Consider the following 22729-nt stretch of genomic DNA (forward strand, 5'->3'; position numbering starts at 1 on the left):
ATGACACTTGGTACATAGATGTCATAGGACACTGCACAAACCTGATAGTTTTTAGGGTAATATGAGTACATATTAATTATCTAATTTGCATAATTAATTAATTTTCAGCTTTTGATATATCAAGTAGTAATCATCATTTTTCAATGAGACTTGCTACATAGATCTTCTAGGATTATGCAGAGACCTAATTAGTTTTAATTGGATATTAATTACCTAATTTGCATAATGTTCCACTGATATATAAAGAACCACAAATTGGATTTTAATGAAACTTTTAAAGAGAACTATGCAGAAACCCAATTAGTTTTTGGTAAATATTTATGCCTATTAATCACCTAATTAACATAATTAATTAACACTGATATCTCAATTACTGATCATCACATTTGAATAAAATTTGGTACATAAATGCTCTAGGACAATAGACAGGCCTGATTAATTTTGGGTTAAAATTTGTTCATATTAATTCTCTAATTAGCATAATAATTCGTAATTTTTTTGTTCTGTTCTGTTCATATTAGTTACCTGATGTACATAATTAGTTTTCAGCTTTTCTATCAATAACTCATGTACAGGTAATTTTTAATTCATTTTTAATGTGTCTTCAATACTCTCAGCACACAGGAGTTCTTTCTAAGCTTTCTTTGATTCAATATTCACGTAACATTTACATGTGAAAAAATAATAATCAACGATGGATATTAATGTGAAGAGATTCAAAATCCGACCACTGGCATCAAATGACAAGATATCTAGTTTAAACCAATGAAAAGAATAATAACATGCCTTCAAAATTTGGAGTTTTCTTTAGGTCATCAGGTAGTTATGGTCTTTTGAAATTGGCATGCGTTTAGTTTAGTAGTTATCTGGACATTTTCTCTGCACGGGCAATTGAGAGAATGCTCAGTGAGTTACGATCTCGTGCAATGTTACAAATGTGGTTAACTGCCTGAGGCAAGATTAACCAAATAAGGTGAATTTAACAAGTTTTTGGTGTTTTTTCTGTAGCCCCATTCCTGGTTGTATGTTGTCACAGTGCAACAGATTCATATATGCATCATAGTGAACTATTAATTACAAATCCACCAATATAGGAACAGTCTTGTAAACCACCAAGACTGGAGGCAATGATATTTACGTGTACAAAAGTCATTCTTCTACATAAACCATTGAATATTGAAATAAAAAATTTTCCATCTCCATTGGATCATAGCCCGATGTAGGGTCTATGCATACACACGGCCCTATTCAGTGCTTTGTCATACATATACGACTGCACGGTTACTAAATATTTTTAGTAACCGTGACGACTGCAAATTATTGGCTATCTGCTCCGCCAGGATTGCGATTAAAATTACTTTTGCTCGTCTGATTTTCTGTGCTGATTTTTCTCAAACTTGGCAGGCAGATCACACATTCACTCGTTGGGTGGTAAAATCTAAAAAAAAAATTACTGTCCCACGATTGCCATAGCAACAGCCCCAAAACTGATTTTGAATAGCTTCGTGCCAAATTCATCTCCTACATAGCTCATTCTACTCAGCTTCAGTGTGGGCATAAAGTTGCCATTTGTTTTTCTGACTTTTTTTTCATTACCCAGAAATTAGCCCTCAAAGTTGGGTCAACTTTTCAGGAGTAGCAGCATTTTAACTCTTCCATTAACTTGGCAGGCAGGTCACACCTCCACTCCAGTTAGGTGGTAAAATCTAAAAATTTCTGGCCCACTGTTGCCATGGCAATAACAGAAAAAGATTTTTGGATACTTTCGCCCTAAGTGTATTACCTCCTACCAGTTTTGTAACAGCAGTGTTCAATTGATCAAGCTTTCTATTTTGGCTAAGTTGCAGACATTGTTACACTAAGTCCCAACACAAATTTGAATGAACTGTAAATGCCATGTCCAATCAAAGAATCTAGAAAATACAGTCGGAAATAATTATTACAGCAAAATATGCATTAGTAATAAAGTGAAGTGACATCTGTAGGCTGGTTTTAGTTATAAACAGGTGTTCATGACCTACCAAGGCAATAGCCGAAAACATGTTTGGTTTTTGAGTGGAGCGGATGGCCAACCAGCCTACCGGCTTGTTTGTATAGTTATCCAAACCAGGTTTCTCATAAAGTTGGGATTGTAGAAACTGATGTTAACAAGTCATTGTAAATGACACGTCCCCGTTCCGTTCATATTTGAGTGACATATACATTCAAAGCAGATCATGACCGAAATGCACCTGCATATGTACAACACATTGTACTAAATCTGAACAAAATCCATCCATGCATGACTGAGATCTGGTTCTGAAATTGTGAAAATACGTGATTTTGATGCATTTTCGACCTTAAAATAGCCATCATTCAGCTATTGTTAAGCGGATCATGAAACAAATGCACATATCTATTTGTTACATGATGTACCATGTGTGTGTGTGAAGTTTGAACTTGATCAATCCAGACATGTCTTGGATATGGATCCAGAACTGAATTCTTTAACAAAATGGCCGCCAGTCGGCCATTTCGAACTTGATCCGGAAAAAAACAAGACGTGCATCAAGGTCCTATTATGTTTAATGTATGTACCAAATTTGAACAAAATCCGTCCATGCATAACTGAGATCCGGGTTCGGAATGATGAAAATGTGCGATTTCAATGCATTTTCGGCCTTAAAGCGGCCGCCATTTGGCTATCGTTAATGAGATCATGAAACAAATGCACATACATACTTGTGACATGATGTACCTTGTGTGTGTGAAGTTTGAACTTGATCAATCCAGACATGTCTCGGATACGGATCCAGAACTGAATTCTTTAAAACAAAATGGCCGCCAGTCGGCTATTTCGAACTTGATCCGAAAAAAAATATGACGTGCATCAAGGTCCTATTATGTTTAATGTATGTACCAAATTTGAACGAAATCCGTCCATGCATAACTGAGATCCGGGTCCGGAATGGTGAAAATGTGCGATTTTGATGCATTTTCGGCCTTAAAATGGCCGCTATTCAGCTATCGTTAATCGGATCATGAAAACAATGCATGTGCATATGTCCCACATAATGTGTGATGTACGAGTGAAGTTTGAACTTAATCGGTCCATGCATGTTCGAGATACAGGTGATCACGGACGCACACATGGACGCACACAGGGCAAAACATAAGTCCCCGTTTTCGGACTACGTCCGAACGGGGACTAATAAAACTCATTTCAATAAAATAAGTGAAACACAAGGCTGCTTAAAATATTTCACATAATGGGAATTGTATTTTATTTCACATTTTCAAAACACAGTCATTATATTCAGTTTATCCAGAATTTAAACCAGGCACAGACTAACTGATTCTTGAACTAAAAATAAAATGTGTGAATTAAACTGCATATGACAATATATGCAGGTAAAAACAATTGCCATCTTTGCTCTCATCAGTGTCACTCAAACTTAAACCCGAGGTCCATATAATTTCAACACTACCCTCAATAAAAGCAAACCATTTGAGAAAAACAATTAAACTGATAGGTATAAATGGTGTATATAGAAACTAGGTATTGGGCTAAGTTATCATAGCAAGTTTGTCTTGAATGTAAACCAATCACAAGAAGTACTAGAAATACATAACCGAGTAATACTGATAAAATTGTGGAAATAAAAGTCATTAAAAGGAATGTATTGCTCCACGTTTTGTGCTATGACAAATACACAGAATTTATACAAACTTTATAAAGTTGTGCATGACCAGAAAGGTCTCAAATCCATGCATTTCTGGGAGTTTTTTTTTCGGATACAATAACTTAATTTCTGTCATGTTGAACTGAACTCAAACTGCTTGCATTTTGGATGAAAAATAATTTTTATTGATATTGAATTTGTACCACTTGAAAGTACTAGGATGTGTGACCTTTTGAGAGTCATGCAATAAGGCCCAGACTCTCGTGCAGACTATCATATTCTATGTATACATATAACGGTTGTCACTCCTTGTAAAACTGGGCATAGAAAAATGTGATGCTCATTAACCATTTCAAATATCATCAAAACCATGTTGACGTATATTTTAATATAATTTTTTTTGTTAATTTTGAACCTGTAGCATAACTTCTCACTAGCTAAAAGCCTTGATCTAATATTTTCAAAAATCTGGGAAAAAAATATAGCAGACACTAGAGAATGAAAGTTGACAATCAAAGGGCTAATGTGCTCTGTTTGGAATAAATAATTGCCACTATAATAGTGCTCTCTAGGAATTGACAGTAAAAATTACAGTGATAGTCTCCTGCCAAAGCAAATAGATTTTTTATTGAGGTAGATAAAATGCCGACTTTATAAAGGGCACAAGTGTGAGCTTGCACACAATGCTGTTTTAATTAGCTTGCGTAAATATCCCATCCTATTACTTAGAAGAAGTTGAAAACATCAAACATACAAAAAATCTGATTTGCTGATTTATACACAATCGGATTGATTTGCCAATTTGATAATATAAACTGAGCGACAAAGTCAAGTATACAATCATAGCACCACTAAAATTAGTGTTATGGACAACAATTGCGCTTCTAATATAAGCAATACATGCGCTAGTAACTGCACTAAAAAATCAAAAAAGTAAAATCAACATTTTACTTTTAGTCTTGCAAGCTTGCAGGGACTCTGCCTGCTTCTACTCAACTAACACTGATTGTTGGTTGACATTACTACAGTTCACTCAATGTTGCAGCACTTATATCAGAGTTCACTCAGTGTTACAGCAAATAAACTGAATACCAAACTATTCAGAATTTGACGGCATATACACCACAACGAATAATACCGTAATCATGATTGAAAGTAGAAGATGAGAGCTCATTTTGAAATCTAGATCTGCATTTAGCTCTGAAAAATCAAGATCACTGACACTGATTGAAGAAAACAAAATGCTTGAAATCATGTTACGTTTTAGCAGCATGTCTTGAGCAATATCATTTATTAGCATCTCTGCATCATTCATGAAGAAAGTAAACAAAATGCATGAAATCATCCCTGTCACGTTTTAGTAAAAATGTCTTCAGGCATGTCAGATATAATGGCTCTTTGCATCATTCATGCAGAAAGCAAACAGTTAGCTCAGAATGAAGACAGCCAACTCCCCCTGGTTTAATTAACTGTAAAATTGTCTATTCTCCAGAGATTCTGGTTCTTTAACCTCCATTTTTTTTAATTAAATCTATAAGTTTTAAAAACCACAGACTGCACAATGTAAATGATTTTTTTTAAAAAAACATCAACTATATGATAGAAAGAGAAATGAGTGTGTTTCATTAACTACTACTGTCACTGCAATCTTCTTGCAAACTTTTAACAAAGTCATCAAAGACAAACAACTGCTCTTCATATAGATGTAACTGATCACTCAACTCGTTCTGAAAATTGAAAACAAAAACACATGGAAACAAATAAATCAACAAGACTGTTCTCGAAGAGGGGAGGGGGGGGGGGTAAAGATTGAAATCTCCATGCAGTACTGGTAACATTTGAGAAACAGGTGGCAGATAATAATTAAAAAGATTTACAGGTTCCGACAAGATCTCACATGAAGCATGTTTAGAGCTTTCTGAATCATATGACAAATAACACTATCCAGTCATCCCTAGCAGTGCTGTCATAGTGAGCAAGAATATTATTACTAATTTTGGATATTTATGACTTTTCTGACATTGATAAGTTCCTGAGCTTAGAAACATTTTAAGAACATTTATACATGTAGCAGGAAGAACATTACAACTAAATAATACCAGAAATCAGAATCAACTTTATTTGGATATTACATAAAGAACAATTTTTGAGGGTTTCCCAGATTTCTCTCACAAAAAATTACATAGATTTTCATTAAATATTATCAACATTCTTAATCTGAGAAAGTACATGACCATGGACATCTCGAAAAATGGCTTCATCCATTCAGATTAGTGTACAGTGCACTTCAAAATCCCAGGGTATATGGTACTTGTATGTGTTTTTCCAACAAACAATTATTGCCCAATCCAGAAAATTGCCATCCTTATTGCCTTTCTCGGTACATCATAGTTTTTCTTGTGTGTTTTGATATCTTGTTTCTCCAAACGTTGTTTAGTGATTAATTACAGGTACAGTCAAACCTGTGTATAGCGACGGGTGGTTTTTGTATAGTGGTTGGATTATTTTGTTATCACATACATTTGACATAACATTCATTTCGAAAATAATGAGATGGTACTATTGCAACATAAACACATTTAATTATTATGAACTGACGATATTAAAAATTGTTTCATAAACGGAATGCCAAAAATTATTTTGGTCGCCAAACAAAGGCAAATCAGCATAAATATTGCTTAAAAAGGTTGTCACATTTGACAGGTGGCTTTGGGACAGCTTGAGCAGAGTCACTATAGACTGGTGGTCTTTATATAGCTGTGGTCACTAATGCAGAGTTGACTATTTGAACACAACTTTTGCATTATGGCATTCCTTACTTGGCTCTCCCTGTAAGCTTACCTGAAAAAGCTCATTTGGAATATTCTCTGTTTTAACACAGTCATCAAAAGTTAGCAGCGGTGCAGCTGCTTGACATTCACGATAAAATACACCCAAATCACTACATGAATTTGTCTTTGCAAAGGCTGGTTTCTGTGAAGAAAACATACTTTTATCATAAAACTAGTGCTGTATGTAAATCATTATAAAAACTACAGTATAACAATGAGGATAACAACAACCAAATGCCCAGAATTATTATTAAATTGCCTTCACTGACTGAGAAATTTAGCCCATAATTTCTGAAGATGCTTTTCACTTGGTCACAATTAAAACAATATATGTTGCCATAAAACAGAATATTTTAATATACTGATATGAAGACTTACCAGTTCCACCATGACAAAGTCGTCAGTTGCGGAGAGTTGGCTACTATTTGATTTATTAGACCCTGTTGATGCTGTTTGATCAGTTGGTTGGTCCACTGAAGCCTACGTTAATGAAACCAAATGCAAAAGAGTGTTATGTTTACAAATGTTTTTTTTTTTAAATATGTTTGTGCCAAATGGCAAATGCACATGAGGTTGAATTATTCCATTCAATTCCAAGATCTCACGTAATGTGTGAAAGACGTGGATCAAATGTCTGCTGCAAAAGTTTGGCAAATGCAAATGATTTTGAACTTGATTTTCTCTTTTTTATAGTTTAATGTAGAAATGCTCATCTTTCAGAAAGAAATATTGTGTTGAGTTGAACTTACTTTATCAAAATTGATGATCATCAAAGGTGTATCATGCATTATTGAATGTGAAAATACCCAACAAATATTTAATGGTTTGAATATGTGTCCGAAAAGTAAAAGACAAAATTTTTGTGAATCAACAGTACTCAAAAGAAAATGACATTCAAACATCCAATCAAATGGGAAACTCAAATGATTGGTAATTTTGAGCTTGACAAAAAAATCATTCAAATTTGAATGCAAATTACATATTTCCCACAATTTGTGCATATTCAGACCATAAAATAATTGACATAATGATATCAAAACCTTGGATGAAACTCTAGGAATCTCAAAGAGCAACTTAATTCAAGGCTACTTAGTTGAAAAAAAGCCACAAAACTTGTTTTTGTCCCTTAAATAGTTTTCCATTCTCTCCAGCCATTTCATTAACTGACCTATATAGCTCTGATGATTTGTAATGATAGAAAATAGAACACTATTTAACCTTTATACCACTAGACTTTCTTGCCCAAATTATTAAGCTTTTTTCTTCTTATATTTTTCAATATTTCTGGAAATAAACTCTAATTTTGGAGCCAACAGAAAAGTTTTGAGTCAATTTTCAGCTTTATTTATTCAGCTATCATTTTGTGAATTTGTGATGAAAAGAGGGAACTGGTGGTGAAAAGGTTAAACGACAAAACAAGTTACATGCTCTGTGAATCTCACAAAATCATTACCATTTGCATCTAAGGTCTATCATGAATTCAATGGCTGTTTTATACTGTATTTTAGAAATTAGTCAAACCTGTACTACCACTGCAGTGCACATGTGCACACACTCATTAATTAACTATGGTTCATAAACATGTAAAAGTGATACACCAGTGGACAGCAATTGCTTTACTTACTTTTTTTGCAGCAACTAAGCTTTTATTTTTAGGAGGTTCACAAGGAGTATGTTCTTGTAGTAATGACATAAATGGGATGTCTACTGGGAAAACATCACCCTGAGAAAGGATGAAGAAATGAATGCATGTGAAGACACTGATATGCTGCCTAATGATGTTACATAAAGCATTACAATTAACAAAGATGGTTAAATCATAGACCTTAGACCTTTCTAAGATCTATGGTTAAATCAACAGTGTTGAAAAATAATCAATATACCCAGTTGTTTAAAGTTGTGGTCCTCGGAGACTGAACTTTTAGAATGAGTGATTGTTGCAGTCTTTATAGCCATGAATGTCCATTTTTTACAGGGTGGGAAGGTTTCCTTAGATGGGTTGCAGCTGATTAGCCATCTATCTTTGACATCAATGGCACATTAGTCTACTCTTGTTGTGAGAAACAATACTGGTACAATTTTAACTGTCTACTCTGGTGAGCAAAGCCATTTTATCAAATTCCCAGGGACAACCTGGCATCCGAATTATATCTCAATTATTTGAGTCATGCCTTACTATTACAAAAGTTAATAGTAGCATCCTAGCACTGATAGTAACAATCCAAAGTCTGAGTGAGAACAAATCTTGTTACATGTATGTGTTGTTTAGTGTGTATGAAATAAAATTTTGATGTCAGTGCCAATAAGTGTGCCCTTTCAGCAAATCACTGACACAACACTGATGTGCAGAGATTTTTGTGATGCAACTACAATGTAGTTATATTTATTTCCTGGCACACAAATGATGCAACACAAATGACACACTGTTAAAGTAATTTTGAAAATGTTGGTATAATAAAATTTATATTTTATAAGCAATGCAAGTGTAAAAACAAAAATAATCAGGTGCCACAACAGTTTATTTTTGGTGCCTTCAGAAGCTCCTTGCAGCCAATTACAATATTTTTGAAAACTCTTCTCCCAGCAAACTGACCAACATGATTTTTGGGATTCTATTCTAGCTCAGGATCCCTACAAAATCAGTCCTGTTAGAAGGCACAGTGGCCTCAATATATGTTGATTTTATTATGTTACAATGTTTTTTTGTTTTTTTTTACTTCAATCGTAACAATATTCCCATAGATTTTTTTGGATACCTATAAAGTTTTTAGTATTAGTAATAAGAAGTAGACAGATTTCATCTTAATCTTACCTGATCAGGAGGTGATTTCTCAGTGGTGACAAAGGCACCTCTTTTCTGGCCTGAGCTGAAACTGCCAGGAGTATCAGGAAGACTGGAGAAAGTATAAAGAATTCAAAATTTGAGAACTATCGTGATTTCAGCAATAAAAAGTGTACAGTGAAAACAAAATGTGCATCACTGGAACAATGCTCATAAGAAAAACAAGCAGCTTATCGGCTGAGATAGCTCCGCTGTTAGCAATGCACATTTCAATTAAAGAACTGAAGACATCATTAGAAAATGAACAATATGAATAGTATCAAAGCAATCGGACTTACAGTTTTCAACAAGAAGTCGAAAATATCACTTTTTACCAAAAATGACAAAAATATTCACCAAAATTAGAGAATTGAAGATATCATCACAAAATGAACAAATCTGAGAGAGGTCCACATGTAGTACCTATATATGTAATATCAAAGCAATCGGACTTGCGGTTTTTAACAAGAAGTCAAAAATATCACTTTTTACCAAAAATGACAAAAATATTCACCAAAAATAGAGAATTGAAGATATCATCACGAAATAAACAAATCTGAGAGAGGTCCACATGTAGTACCTATATATGTAGTATCAAAGCAATTGGACTTGCGGTTTTTAACAAGAAGTCAAAAATATCACTTTTCATCAAAAATTGACAAAAATATTCACCAAAAATAGAGAATTAAAGATATCATTACAAAATGAACAAATCTGAGAGAGGTCCACATGTAGTACCTATATATGTAATATCAAAGCATTTGCACTTGCGGTTTTTTACAAGAAGTCGAAAATATCAGTTTTTACCAAAAATGACAAAAATATTCACCAAAATTAGAGAATTAAAGATATCATTACAAAATGAACAAATCTGAGAGAGGTCCACATGTAGTACCTATATATGTAATATCAAAGCAATTGCACTTGTGGTTTTTAACAAGAAGTCGAAAATATCAGTTTTTACCAAAAATGACAAAAATATTCACCAAAATTAGAGAATTAAAGATATCATTACAAAATGAACAAATCTGAGAGAGGTCCACATGTAGTACCTATACTTGTATATGTAATATCAAAGCAATTGCACTTGCGGTTTTTAACAAGAAGTCGAAAATATCAGTTTTTACCAAAAATGACAAAAATATTCACCAAAATTAGAGAATTGAAGATATCATCACGAAATGAACAAATCTGAGAGAGTTCCACATGTAGTACCTATATATGTAATATCAAAGCAATTGCACTTGTGGTTTTTAACAAGAAGTCGAAAATATCAGTTTTTACCAAAAATGACAAAAATATTCACCAAAATTAGAGAATTAAAGATATCAACATGAAATGAACAAACCTAAGAGAGGTCTACCCAAGGTACATATACACCAAGTATCAAAGCATTTAGGCTTGTAGTTTTCAAGAAGAAGTCGAAAAAGTAAAACATTGACACGGACGACGACGACGACGACGGACAATCACTCATATGATAAGCTCCGCTCGACAAAGTCGACAGCGGAGCTAAAAATTAGATTGACGACATGACTACATTGTAACACGTGAAATTTGAAATTGGTCGCATATATGGTGCTGCAACACCACAAGCAATAAATGTCACTACATGGATCTTAGCCATTATGGACACATATTCCTCTTTATAAAGTAACAGTAAATACAAAATTTACTCCTTCATTTGCCAAGTCTACAACAATTAAAGGGCGGTGGTCCTCGTGCAGCACATGTTTGAATTTCATGTAAACAACATATTCTAACTGCATTGTAGTGGTCGCAATGAGTCCCATATCGAACACAACATGACGTAACAATCAACGCCCTTTAACCTTTCCACAATCAACCCATTGCACAGTGTTTTTTGACTTGCCAAAAGATATAAAATAACACTGGTTTTTTCTTTCAGTATATGTAATCAAAGATACACATAATAAGTACGTAAGTGCATTTTCTGACTGAATATTTTATATTAGCTGACGACAGCAACATGTTGGTTGTTGGAGTTTTGAAACAGGTTGCTGTGACGCTATGAAGCATAAATGCTGTTCGAATGACATGCATGGAACACAGTGGAAAGGTGAATACGCTAATGATACATGTTATTATTATACATCTGTCACCGTAACGCCATAGATTACAGCGTGCCGTAATTTTGCGATATTTTACGGGGTATTTTCATCCTACCATATTAGGAAATGCAAATTCCAAATATGGAATTATTACGCGCGTAAGCGTCCTCTAATAATAAAAACAAACATGGCTGCCACTAGGATTTAATCGGACTCCATACAAAGAAGTTTGCTGATTCTGTTCAAAACTTTTTAGATTTCGGCATTCCTATGATGTATCTTTGGTAAGAAAAGATGTATAATAATAAGGTTATTACGAAGATACCTCAAAGTATGCACTCAGACAGTACGCTGTCGCATCGACCTCCGCTGTGTGTCGGCCGATACTGCCACTGTACTGTCTTCGTGCCAACTTTGAGGTATCTTTGTAATAACCTCATATTATTATTAAGTACACAATAAATATCCTGTACCAACTCACCTAGTTGGTTTTGATTCTGATGATGTTCTAGTTCGATTCACAGTTGTAACGTTGATAGGTTGTGTGTATTTGTGTGGTTTGCAATCAGTCTGTGGTGCTTGGATGCATGTACTATCTGGAGGTGATGTCGAGAATGTAGAAGTGCACAAATCTTGAGACTGAGTTACCGAGTACTGCGCAAAAACGTCTTTCTCTAATCTATAAGGAAATGTACTATTTTATCATGGATAACAATAAATTTTGCAGAGAATATACATGAGTTAAACCTGTGTAACAAAATCTACAATATACATGTACAAGTAAGCTCATATGAATCACAGTTTAACTCAACACCTGAAAGAAGACAACTGGAGACATTAAAGTATGACACACCACTACTGTCTACACTTTGAACTGCATGGTTTAAGTGCAGATATACATGACTATACTGTTTCCTACCTAATAGTCACAAGCCAGAAGTGAGTTTAACAGAATAAATAATCTCTAACATGGTTGTAATGATGACGATGAAAAACAAATCTATGTTCTAGGCCTAGACTAGACTAAGAACGCAAACAGAAATAGAATAATGCAAGAATCCAATTATAATAACCTCAGTCCCCACATGCATTAACAATGGAAATATAAATTGTACACACCAATCTACCCATGTTTTTACCGATGAACACAATTACAATAAAACGCTAAAACCATGTAGATAAAGTTACAGAAGCTTTATACCCAATATATCACAATTTTTCAATTCAGGAAGTGCACATGTTAGGGTTATACAAAGAATACTAAACACATCATACAACACAGTTCATACCCTAAAACTTCTGCTTCACACGCTTTTTAGAAAGTAGTCTCCATATTTAGTGAAGATCTATGAAATATGATCGTCTTATTCCCCGCCTCAAACTACTATACTTATTAAGACGATTGGTACTGATTTTGATGTATTCCAGTGTGTTAAGGCATAACAACTAAACTAAAATGTTTCACATGAAAACACTGTCAAGATAACTACTTTTTTTTTCTGTAAAACAGAAGTTCTAGGTTGTATTCCCTTTACAGTGTATTATTATTCTAATCTACCCACCCTGAACTACTTTGGTTGCAATGTCTAGCAGACAGACGTTTAGGACTGGTTTGAAAATGGTCATCCTTAACTGCCATAGGCGTAGAATTACTGGCTCGCCTAGCACATAGGGGATAGTTGAAATGCATGTTAGAAGAGTTAAAGTCAAAGTCTATAACAAACACAGCATGAAGGAGTCAAAGGGGCATAACCTGCAACATGAGCATTCTCTTATATGCTGTTTGGAATGCTGTGAATATTGAATCAGGTTGATCAACAGTTTCCTATGTAACAAACTCTTCCAAGAGGATATTTGTATAGGCGAATTATTAAAAAAAATATTAAAAGAAAAACTGTTATCGTTTAATTTTCTATCAAAAATAAAAGTGTTGTTCAATAAGCCTTCTATGTACTGTCTGCACACTTTCAAAAACACCTCCTGGACAGCTGAGAGATTGTTTGTCCCTCTCCACATGCTACCGTATTACCGTAGTGGGTCATGTGACCTGATATATAAGCCTGTATTTTATCAATTGTTGTGAATGAAATAGGTCAAAAACATAGACCTAATTTTGTGGAAACTGATATCATCAACCTTATAAAAAGTATCCTTTCAAAAGTAATGAATAGTCACAATAAGTCTTCCAAAATTTTTTATGACAAGAACATATTACAGCCTTCTAAAAAAAGTAACGGTAGTGTAGCTTTCAGTACTAGCTCAAAGGTACCAAAGGAAAAATGTTGGTAGCTAAAATAAAACTGTCATTGATTGAGGAATTCACTCGCTAATTTTCGTAATAACTGATAAACTATTCAGTTTTAAACCATTATTACTTGTGTTAACTAAATATATGAGTAGCCAAAACAGAAATGTACATATAAAAATTTACACTGCATATTTGAGGATTGTAATCAAAATCTAAAAGCTCGTAATTTGACAACAAAATGCTGTGACTGTGGCTACCAAAAAAGTTACACAATTTTAAAGGCTCCTTTAGACTACTTGTATTTCCACACAGAATAAAGTTGCAGCTTATGCCCCTTTCTATAATCATGGTAAATCCTAGTTCCGGGTTTTTTTCTTCGATATGTATCCCAGAAATGGATATCAGCAAATTTCCTTATGTCTGTTAAACACAACGCAGACCAATATGCCAAAAACAGCATGCAAGAGCCGAGTAAATTTTTGAACTATGGAGCTGCATTATGTTAAATTATTCAAACAATAATGAATCCCTGCAGCGTCATATTGGATGAGAAGAAAAGTCTATGGCAGGATAATGTGCGTGTCAGATCCGAATTATCGCGTCCAGATCCGTCTCTAAATCCACTATGACACGATGTACCATTCATTATTGCTGTTATGAACCATCACCAACAGAGTTGAAAAAATTACTAGATAAATTTGGGGGCTTTTTGTTGAAATGAATCCCATTGCGAATAAAAGTTTACATTATCATGTGACTTCAGTAAAACCTTTAATTCTGATAGTGGTGATTTTTAAGAATACAGTATTGCAGAACAAATTACCAGAAACAAGGATCATAGTATTAAATACAGGCATATTCATGATGCAACATGCACAAACAAATGCATACATGTATATGAACAAGTCATGAGCAAAACGTGCAACAGGTATCAGCAATTAGAGTTAACAATAGAACATATATTACGCCATGTTAGTGTTGTCAATAATTAATTATCAAAGTTGTAAATCAATTGTAAAAACATTAAATCTCAATGGTAACCCTGGTAGAAATGCTGAAGTGATAAATTTTAACAAAAAGGACGAGAGCAGGGCAAATTTATTTTTGTCTAATATATAAAAATCTAGCAAACCAGTCAGCTATTACACCAGAATATAACCTAGTGGTGAAACTACAAACATTAGAAACTGCACGATTAGGTTACTGCAGAGGGAGAAATATTCCCTGCGTTGGATTTTCAGCAAATAGCATGTGCATACAATAGGATATTCATTATTTAAAATCAGATTACAAAGAACGGTATTGAGCATTTTGTTGGTATGTTTTGTTGCATGCTGAGGGATATTCAGGGATGGACACTAATCATCAAATTCTATGTACTGAGCATGTCCAAAACCAAGATGGCATTGTTTACACATGGCTTGCTCGCTAGCAAGCAAGGAAGACCAGTGTAGAAAAAACTGTCACACTGAAGGTCTTGTTTTCATCATCAATCAATATGTTCTGAAACAACTCTGCTTTTTACCATAGTGGATACAACTATTTATTGATTTACTGCATGTTTGTCAAACAAGTAAACATCGACAACTTACTGATCTATGCAAGATGTTTTCAGAGACAGTAATGACAAAACATGCTCTGTTATTCATTTCACAATTTTAAGCTAAGCTGAATGAAGCAGCAAGTCCTAAATAGCATTTCTACTGGGGACACCGACATGTAAGTTTTTCAAAATTGTGATTAACTATATACATACTAAGTGTGATAAAATAAATTGACACATGCAAATTAGATGATGATAACTGGACGTTGCCCGATATCTTTACAGCTATGAACATTATTGTACAATATGTATGAACCTATGACATCCAGAATATGTAAGAATTATCGCTATAATAAAACATTTTTTCAGCACAAATACTTCATTTACGTAAATTACAGAGGAGTTCCTACGGTCAGTATAAGTGATATTTTAATGATTCACTATACAACAAATGTAATTTTGGGTTCATATGTGCTTCTATTGGAGATGTACTTCTTATGAAGCAAATACAGTACATGAAGCCAGCTTCTTAAACATTATTATTATCATATAATTGAACTGAAATATAAATTAGTTGTTCTGTAGGCAAATTACCACTGCATATTGCTTACCTATCTGGAATAGCTAATTTAGTTCTATAGGCTGCAGTCAGCGTAATTGTACCTATGGGTGTAGCTACTGATCCAACACGTAAACTTTCAAAACCTACAATATATAAGATAAATAATATTATTATACATCTGTCACCGTACAGCGTTACAGTTACAGGGTATTTTCATCCTACCATATAAGGAAATGCAAGTTCCAATTACGGAATGATTGCATGTGTAAGCGTCCTCTAGACAAACATGGCAGCCCCCAGGCTTTGACTGGACCCCATACAAAGTCCGTTCAATCTGTTCTAAACATTTCGTATTTCGGCATTCCTATGATGTATCCTTGGGAGGAAAAGATGTATAATTATAAGGTTATTACGAGGACATCGAAAAGTATGTGTACGTGGCCGCATTGGTATCCTCATAAAAACCTCATAATATTATACATTGAAAGTGTTCGTCAACCATATTCAGTGACTTTTGTTTTTTCCACATTATTGATGTCAATTCTACAATAGAAGGGTTTTATTTTATGATTAGTTCTTATTAACTCTTTCAACACAAAAGTCAACTAAACCTTGCACCAAAAAAAAACAGTAATTACACCAGTAATTCCATTTGTATGAGCAGTTTAAAGTAAGCGGAATTAGCCATGACGATGAACAAAGAAGAGATCCAACTAAGGGATAAATATATAACTTGAGTTACCTTCTCCTAATGCCGACAAGTTAGCAGCACCATAGAAGATCCTATAAAAGATACCAAAATCAGAGCCTTGTTTTCTTGCCAGTTTATAAGCTGGTGTGACCCTACACATACATATAAGTGATTTCAGTAGTAAGCCCATTCTATTGTAAACTGCATAGTGTACTTTGGCATTGGTATCACATCGATCATTCATTCCTAAGCACCAAATTTCTAATATCATACTATCACCCTGCAAATAAATATAAAGACTGCTTTAGAAAAACAAAATACAAACAACAAATCATTTACAGTGAAAGTTTGTCATATGTTTACATGTTATCAAAAAATTCACTTTCCCACGTAGACGGACTGTATTATACAGGTATTGAACCAGCCAGGCTGGTCAGAGGGCTTTTTCATCTGTAGCCCAGACACATTGACATTCACTTTAGCAATCTGTGAAAGCTTTCAACGGGTGATGTGTTAATGAATGAATTGAGGATTATACAAATTTGTATGTTGTTTAAAACTACTTCAGAGTTCAGATTAAACAGGTTTGATGGTATAAGTACGTACCTCTGCTGTTCTTAGTGAGACTTCTACACACATAGACGTACCAATGGTTGGTAATTGATTTGATATGTGCTTCTTAGCTTCAGCTAATACTTCGGCATTATCTTTAATTGCTAGGTTGAACTGAAATATTTACAGTATGTATATATTATACACAATGATTATTAAGACTCCACACACAAAAAATGAAGATAGTGGCCAAATCACACAATAATGAACAGACATTGACTGCCAATGAAGAGAATAACACACGTAACTTCCCTGAGGGAATACAACCATCTCTGAATGGCATATACCCATCGTGTGATCGCCAGATACGTTTAGGTCAATTTACTACTATATGTAGCTGAAGATTTTACATGCAATAATGTTTGAAAATTGTGATAAAAAAGAAGTCAGTAAATGTGAATATATCGATGTACTTACCCAATCAGAACCCGTTGATTGGGGTTTGCATTTGGTATGTGTTTTATTTCCTAATCTTGATTGCACAATTACTTGTATAGACTGAAAAAAAAAAAAAACATTGATATATGAATCATGTTATATACAAAAATACATGACAATTCATGAAGATTAGGACATCAAAATCAAATCACATTTTATAATAGTTAGCAAGAACTTAGAAGCTTGTTATGTCAAACGATTGCAATGTACCGGTACATGTACAGCTAAGCAATTGCTCGGAAAAACATCTCCAATAGAAGCACACATAAACCAAAAACTGTTTTTATTGTATGCTGGATCATTAAAGTAGGACATATTTTGTTCATTAGACACACTGTCATTTACATTAAAGCAGAAGACCAATTCATTGGCTATAGAAGCCATTTGGTAACACCTGTCATCCACAGGTCTTTGTGGGTTTCCTTCAATCATTGGCCGTTTTACTGTCACACATCTGTTATCACACTGTGATTGGTCAAGTTGTTTTTTAATAACCATAATCATAAAATATGAAAATGCATTCATGCCTTCATGAAATGACTTGACATTTTGGCAGAGCTCCAGAAGGAGTACCTACACTTTATGCAATTTTTTTAAAATTATGCTAATTTATTCATGACGTAGCAGTTTCTGTGCTCATGAATATTCATTAATTTGTGGATCAATACATTTTAAAAGGGGCGATATATTATTTTTTGGGGAAGAGTTAGAAAGGGGGATTAGCAATCCTTAGGGGGTCAATACAAAAGAAGGGACCCATTTGGAGAGCAGCCATGCTCCTCCTGTCTGTTGTTGCACGTGACCTACAGCTGCCAACTGTGTTCGTTCTTCGACTGTGTTCGTTCTTCGACGACTTCGACTGGCTTCGATGTGGGGTAGTATTCTTGTGTTCTGTTTTCCTGACTTGAGTTTTTGAATCCGCTGTTTATGTTTTTAACGTCTTTCATGTCTTTTGTAGGAGTGTCCAATCCGTGATTTGAACTTGCGATCTTTGAGTTCCCAGCGCACTGTCTTGTCCACTGTACCACGAGTGTCTTCACACAGGAGTTAGGATTTAAGTCCTATTCATAGGAGCACTGTCTTCACTAGCATTCAAAAATCTAACTAAACATACTGGATTCGAACCAGCGATCGCTCACATTGCTGACATAGTACAAATCAACTGAGCTATGTGGGTAGTCATACAAATTAAATAATTTGTTGTCATATTTAGCTTTATTGCCAAATGGTGTTTGCGAGAAAAAGATGGGCAGGCAAGGGAATTGAACCCAGGTCCTCCTGATCACTATGTAGAGAACTGACCCACAAGACCACAATGAATTGACTGGATGTGTTTGCATTTGATAAGACTATATAGTGTGTATATATATAGAAATACAACATATTTCTATTATTGAGTTACAATTGTCCAAAAAATTGCCAATTTTGTGTTTTTACTTGTGTAAACTATATGCATGCCATAACCCGTTAGTGTACATCTTGCCAATTGGGTGTTTGCCATTTGCGTTGCCCATACCTGACCCGACCCTAACCCTAATGCCAAAACATGTTCCTGTTAATAATTCCGTTGCCCATACCTGACCCGACCCTAATGCCAAGACACGTTCCTGTTTATAATTGCTCAATAATGATACTCTGTTGTGCACTGTCTGCGGGTAAGTTGCATTGATGTCAACTGATTAAACAAGTCGCGTTTAAGTAATTTCCACTATTAACAAGTGGTTAAATTGTGACAATAAATGTGTGGACAAATATTTGAGATTAATTTTGGTGTAGACAACTCTCGTTTAATTATTTTACACCATTACAAGTTGTTAAATTGAGAGAATAAATGTCTCAACAAATATTTAATACTTAGTTTGATGTAAACAACTCATGTTTGATTAATTCCCACAATTACAGGTTGTTAAATTGAAAGAATAAATGTGCGAACAAATATTTTAGACTTATTTTGGTGTAGACATCTCTCGTTTGATTAATTCCCACAATTACATGTTGTTAAATTGAGAGAATAAATGTGCGGACAAATATTTTAGACTTATTTTGGTGTAGACAGCTCTCGTTTAATTATTTTACACCATTACAAGTTGTTAAATTGAGAGAATAAATGTATGGACAAATATTTTAGACTTATTTTGGTGTAGACAGCTCTCGTTTAATTATTTTACACCATTACAAGTTGTTAAATTGAGAGAATAAATGTGCGGACAAATTTTTTAGACTTATTTTTGTGTAGACATCTCTCGTTTGATTAATTCCCACAATTACATGTTGTTAAATTGAGAGAATAAATGTGCGGACAAATATTTTAGACTTATTTTGGTGTAGACAGCTCTCGTTTAATTATTTTACACCATTACAAGTTGTTAAATTGAGAGAATAAATGTATGGACAAATATTTTAGACTTATTTTGATGTAGACAGCTCTCGTTTAATTATTTTACACCATTACAAGTTGTTAAATTGAGAGAATAAGTGTGCGGACAAATATTTTAGACTTATTTTGGTGTAGACAGCTCTCGTTTGATTAATTCCCACAATTACAAGTTGTTAAATTGAGAGAATAAATGTGCGAACAAATATTTTAGACTTATTTTGGTGTAGACAGCTCTCGTTTAATTATTTTACACCATTACAAGTTGTTAAATTGAGAGAATAAATGTGCGGGCAAATATTTTAGACTTATTTTGTTGTAGACAGCTCTCGTTTAATTATTTTACACCATTACAAGTTGTTAAATTGAGAGAATAAATGTGCGGACAAATATTTTAGACTTATTTTGGTGTAGACAACTCTCGTTTAATTATTTTACACCATTACAAGTTGTTAAATTGAGAGAATAAATGTATGGACTAATATTTGAGACTTATTTTGGTGTAAACAACTCGCGTTTGATTAATTCCCACAATTACAAGTTCTTAAATTGAGAGACTAAATGTGTAGACAAATATTTTAGACTTATTTTGGTGTAGAAAAGTCGCATTTAAATTACTTCCACAAATTACAAATTGTTAAATTGAGAGAATAAATGTGTGGACAAATATTTTAGACTTATTTTGGTGTAGACAACTCTCATTTAATAATTTTACACCATTACAAGTTGTTAAATTGAGAGAATAAATGTATGAACAAGTATTTGAAACTTATTTTGGTGTAGACAACTCTCATTTGATTAATTCCAACAATTACAAGTTCTTAAATTGACAGAATGAATGTATGGACAAATATTGACCATTATATTTGTGAGTAAATACCTGTTGTTTAATTAATTTCCACCTCTACAAGGTTGAGAGAATAAATGTGTCGACAAATATTTGATACTTATTTAGGTGTAAGAACTCGTGTTTGACCAACTTCCACTGCAAGTTGTTAAAATAATGAAATAAATATACTGGTATCATTGGATATTTGATTTAATTGTGAAACTTTCTAACAAAATGTTAACTGCTGGCTTCGAACCCTCAATCAACAATTTCGCAGACACAGTATAAATTGTACAAATTCCACCAAACCACAGAAGATATTCGTCTGTTGCCTGAATTGTTTTCGTAATATAGGGAACGTGGCCATCGACACTTTAACAAAACTTACCTTGACTTGGGTCTTGTTTATCTCTTGTCACAATCTGGAAACTGTTGAACAAATTGCCCGTCGTCCAGTTTAAGACGTTAGTTATTTTATTATTTATTCATTCAGTTTTGTAAGGTGGAGTTTTGTGAGGTTTATTATTTTTTTGCGACGTTCTTTGTTTGAGAGATTTCAGTTTATTTGATTTACGTTTTTACGGTAGCTCTGAGCGGGACTCGACCCCACTGTCTTTTCAAGCTAATTTTGTTTTATTTTGATGGCACGCTTGTGTACCATGCCACGACGTTGGTCGTTAAGTGGTGTTCATTTTTCTAACTACTCCAGTGTTCCGATGAGTTGAACGGAAAAGCCAAAACGATTGCTGGACTGTTGGCTACACCGTAATATGGAACCACTTCCCCGTGTTATTGTGATTTTGAGAGTGTTTAATGATGTCTTCCTCACCCGTCACGCCATGACCCAGTTTCAACCACACGGCCATTTTGCAACATAGTTCGTGACCCTCGGCGTCACCCGACTGACTATATGAGCGTTCTGTTCAACTGTTAAGCTAGGATTTATTACCGTTATTATCATTATATTGTCACGTGATTTGTTTTACCTTATGTGTAATGTCTTAAGTATCTTTATTGTAATTTGTATATACCAATTCGTATATACCGAGGAAACGACCCCGATTGAAGGTCATGTATTTTATGACGTCACCAATTCGTGTGTACCGGTAGGTACTGCTTCTAGATCTGTGCCGACATTTTTTTTAGTCACAAATATTTTGTTTTCAATATTCACAAATACAAGAATTTAATATTTTCTCATATGAATATGACTCACACGTGAAGTCTTTCATTATTAATTATTAAATTATATTACACAATTACAGGTACTTCAGTTGATTGATCAGAAATACACTGAACATATTTGCATGGTTGAAAATAAATAAAAAGAGTAAAAAGGGTACTTTTTCCTATTCATTTTTTCGATAAAAATTGTCCCACTTTTCATTCACTCACAAGCTCCCTGCTGTGACACAATTGAGGCATCAGAAGTCAATGACCCCATCATCAGGTAAACATTGATTTCCATATTGGCGTCATACGTATTTATGAATGAAAATATTCAAATCACAGTGGTATTCTTTTATCAAACGGTGTATTACAAAACAATCAATTCTTCTGTTAATGAAGAATACTTTACGACTGAACTTTAAGTTTAAACGTTACCTTCAGGGCAAGAAATTTGATGAACTTCTCTAAGTCCTTCTTGTCTTGTTGTGACTGTGGGGTTATTTTTGTTTCTGTAGACATTCTGAGCAGAAAAGTATGTTTCATAGTATGAAAATACAACGACTTGTGTTGTTCTTTTGATCCATGATGAGTAAACCTGGCGAATGAGTAACAAAGTGTCAGTTTGGGTTGGATTTAGTCACATCTCCAAACACATAAGCACTGCATCGGACATTTTGTTTTGACATGACGTCATCCCATCTAAGAGTATCCCAGAATGCAATACAAATGCTTTGTTTTCAGAAATATATTACGTAGAATTTTATAGGCGATATCGGGTCTTGCATGAATCATTTGGTATATTTGTATATCATACCGCTTTTTTGCGATACCAGTTGAAATTCTTTTCATTCATAGTAATCAAAACAGCTTTTCCAA

The 22729-nt window shown here is 34.1% G+C and overlaps 1 protein-coding gene across 2 annotated transcripts; it reads right to left on the reverse strand.

Annotated features, from left to right (window-relative positions):
- Positions 1-3231: 3231 nt before the first annotated feature.
- On the reverse strand, positions 3232-22547 carry LOC100372470 (autophagy-related protein 13-like). 2 transcript variants are annotated; one of them, XM_006816748.3, is made up of 12 exons: positions 22289-22547; positions 17460-17540; positions 17037-17156; positions 16482-16710; positions 15789-15882; positions 12949-13047; positions 11868-12065; positions 9306-9387; positions 8118-8216; positions 6872-6973; positions 6504-6635; positions 3232-5389 (listed from the first exon to the last, which is right to left on the reverse strand). In XM_006816748.3, exons 1-12 carry the CDS (start codon positions 22394-22396, stop codon positions 5288-5290), a joined length of 1446 nt encoding a protein of 481 aa, XP_006816811.1. In that variant the 5' UTR covers positions 22397-22547; the 3' UTR covers positions 3232-5287. The 2 variants fall into 2 exon arrangements, with proteins under 2 accessions (XP_006816811.1, XP_085356016.1); XM_085499890.1 differs by lacking the exon at positions 12949-13047.
- Between the last annotated feature and the right edge of the window lie 182 nt (positions 22548-22729).

The sequence above is a fragment of the Saccoglossus kowalevskii genome, chromosome 1, assembly GCF_978046115.1.
Source record: "Saccoglossus kowalevskii chromosome 1, keSacKowa6.1, whole genome shotgun sequence".
Lineage (NCBI taxonomy): Eukaryota > Metazoa > Hemichordata > Enteropneusta > Harrimaniidae > Saccoglossus > Saccoglossus kowalevskii.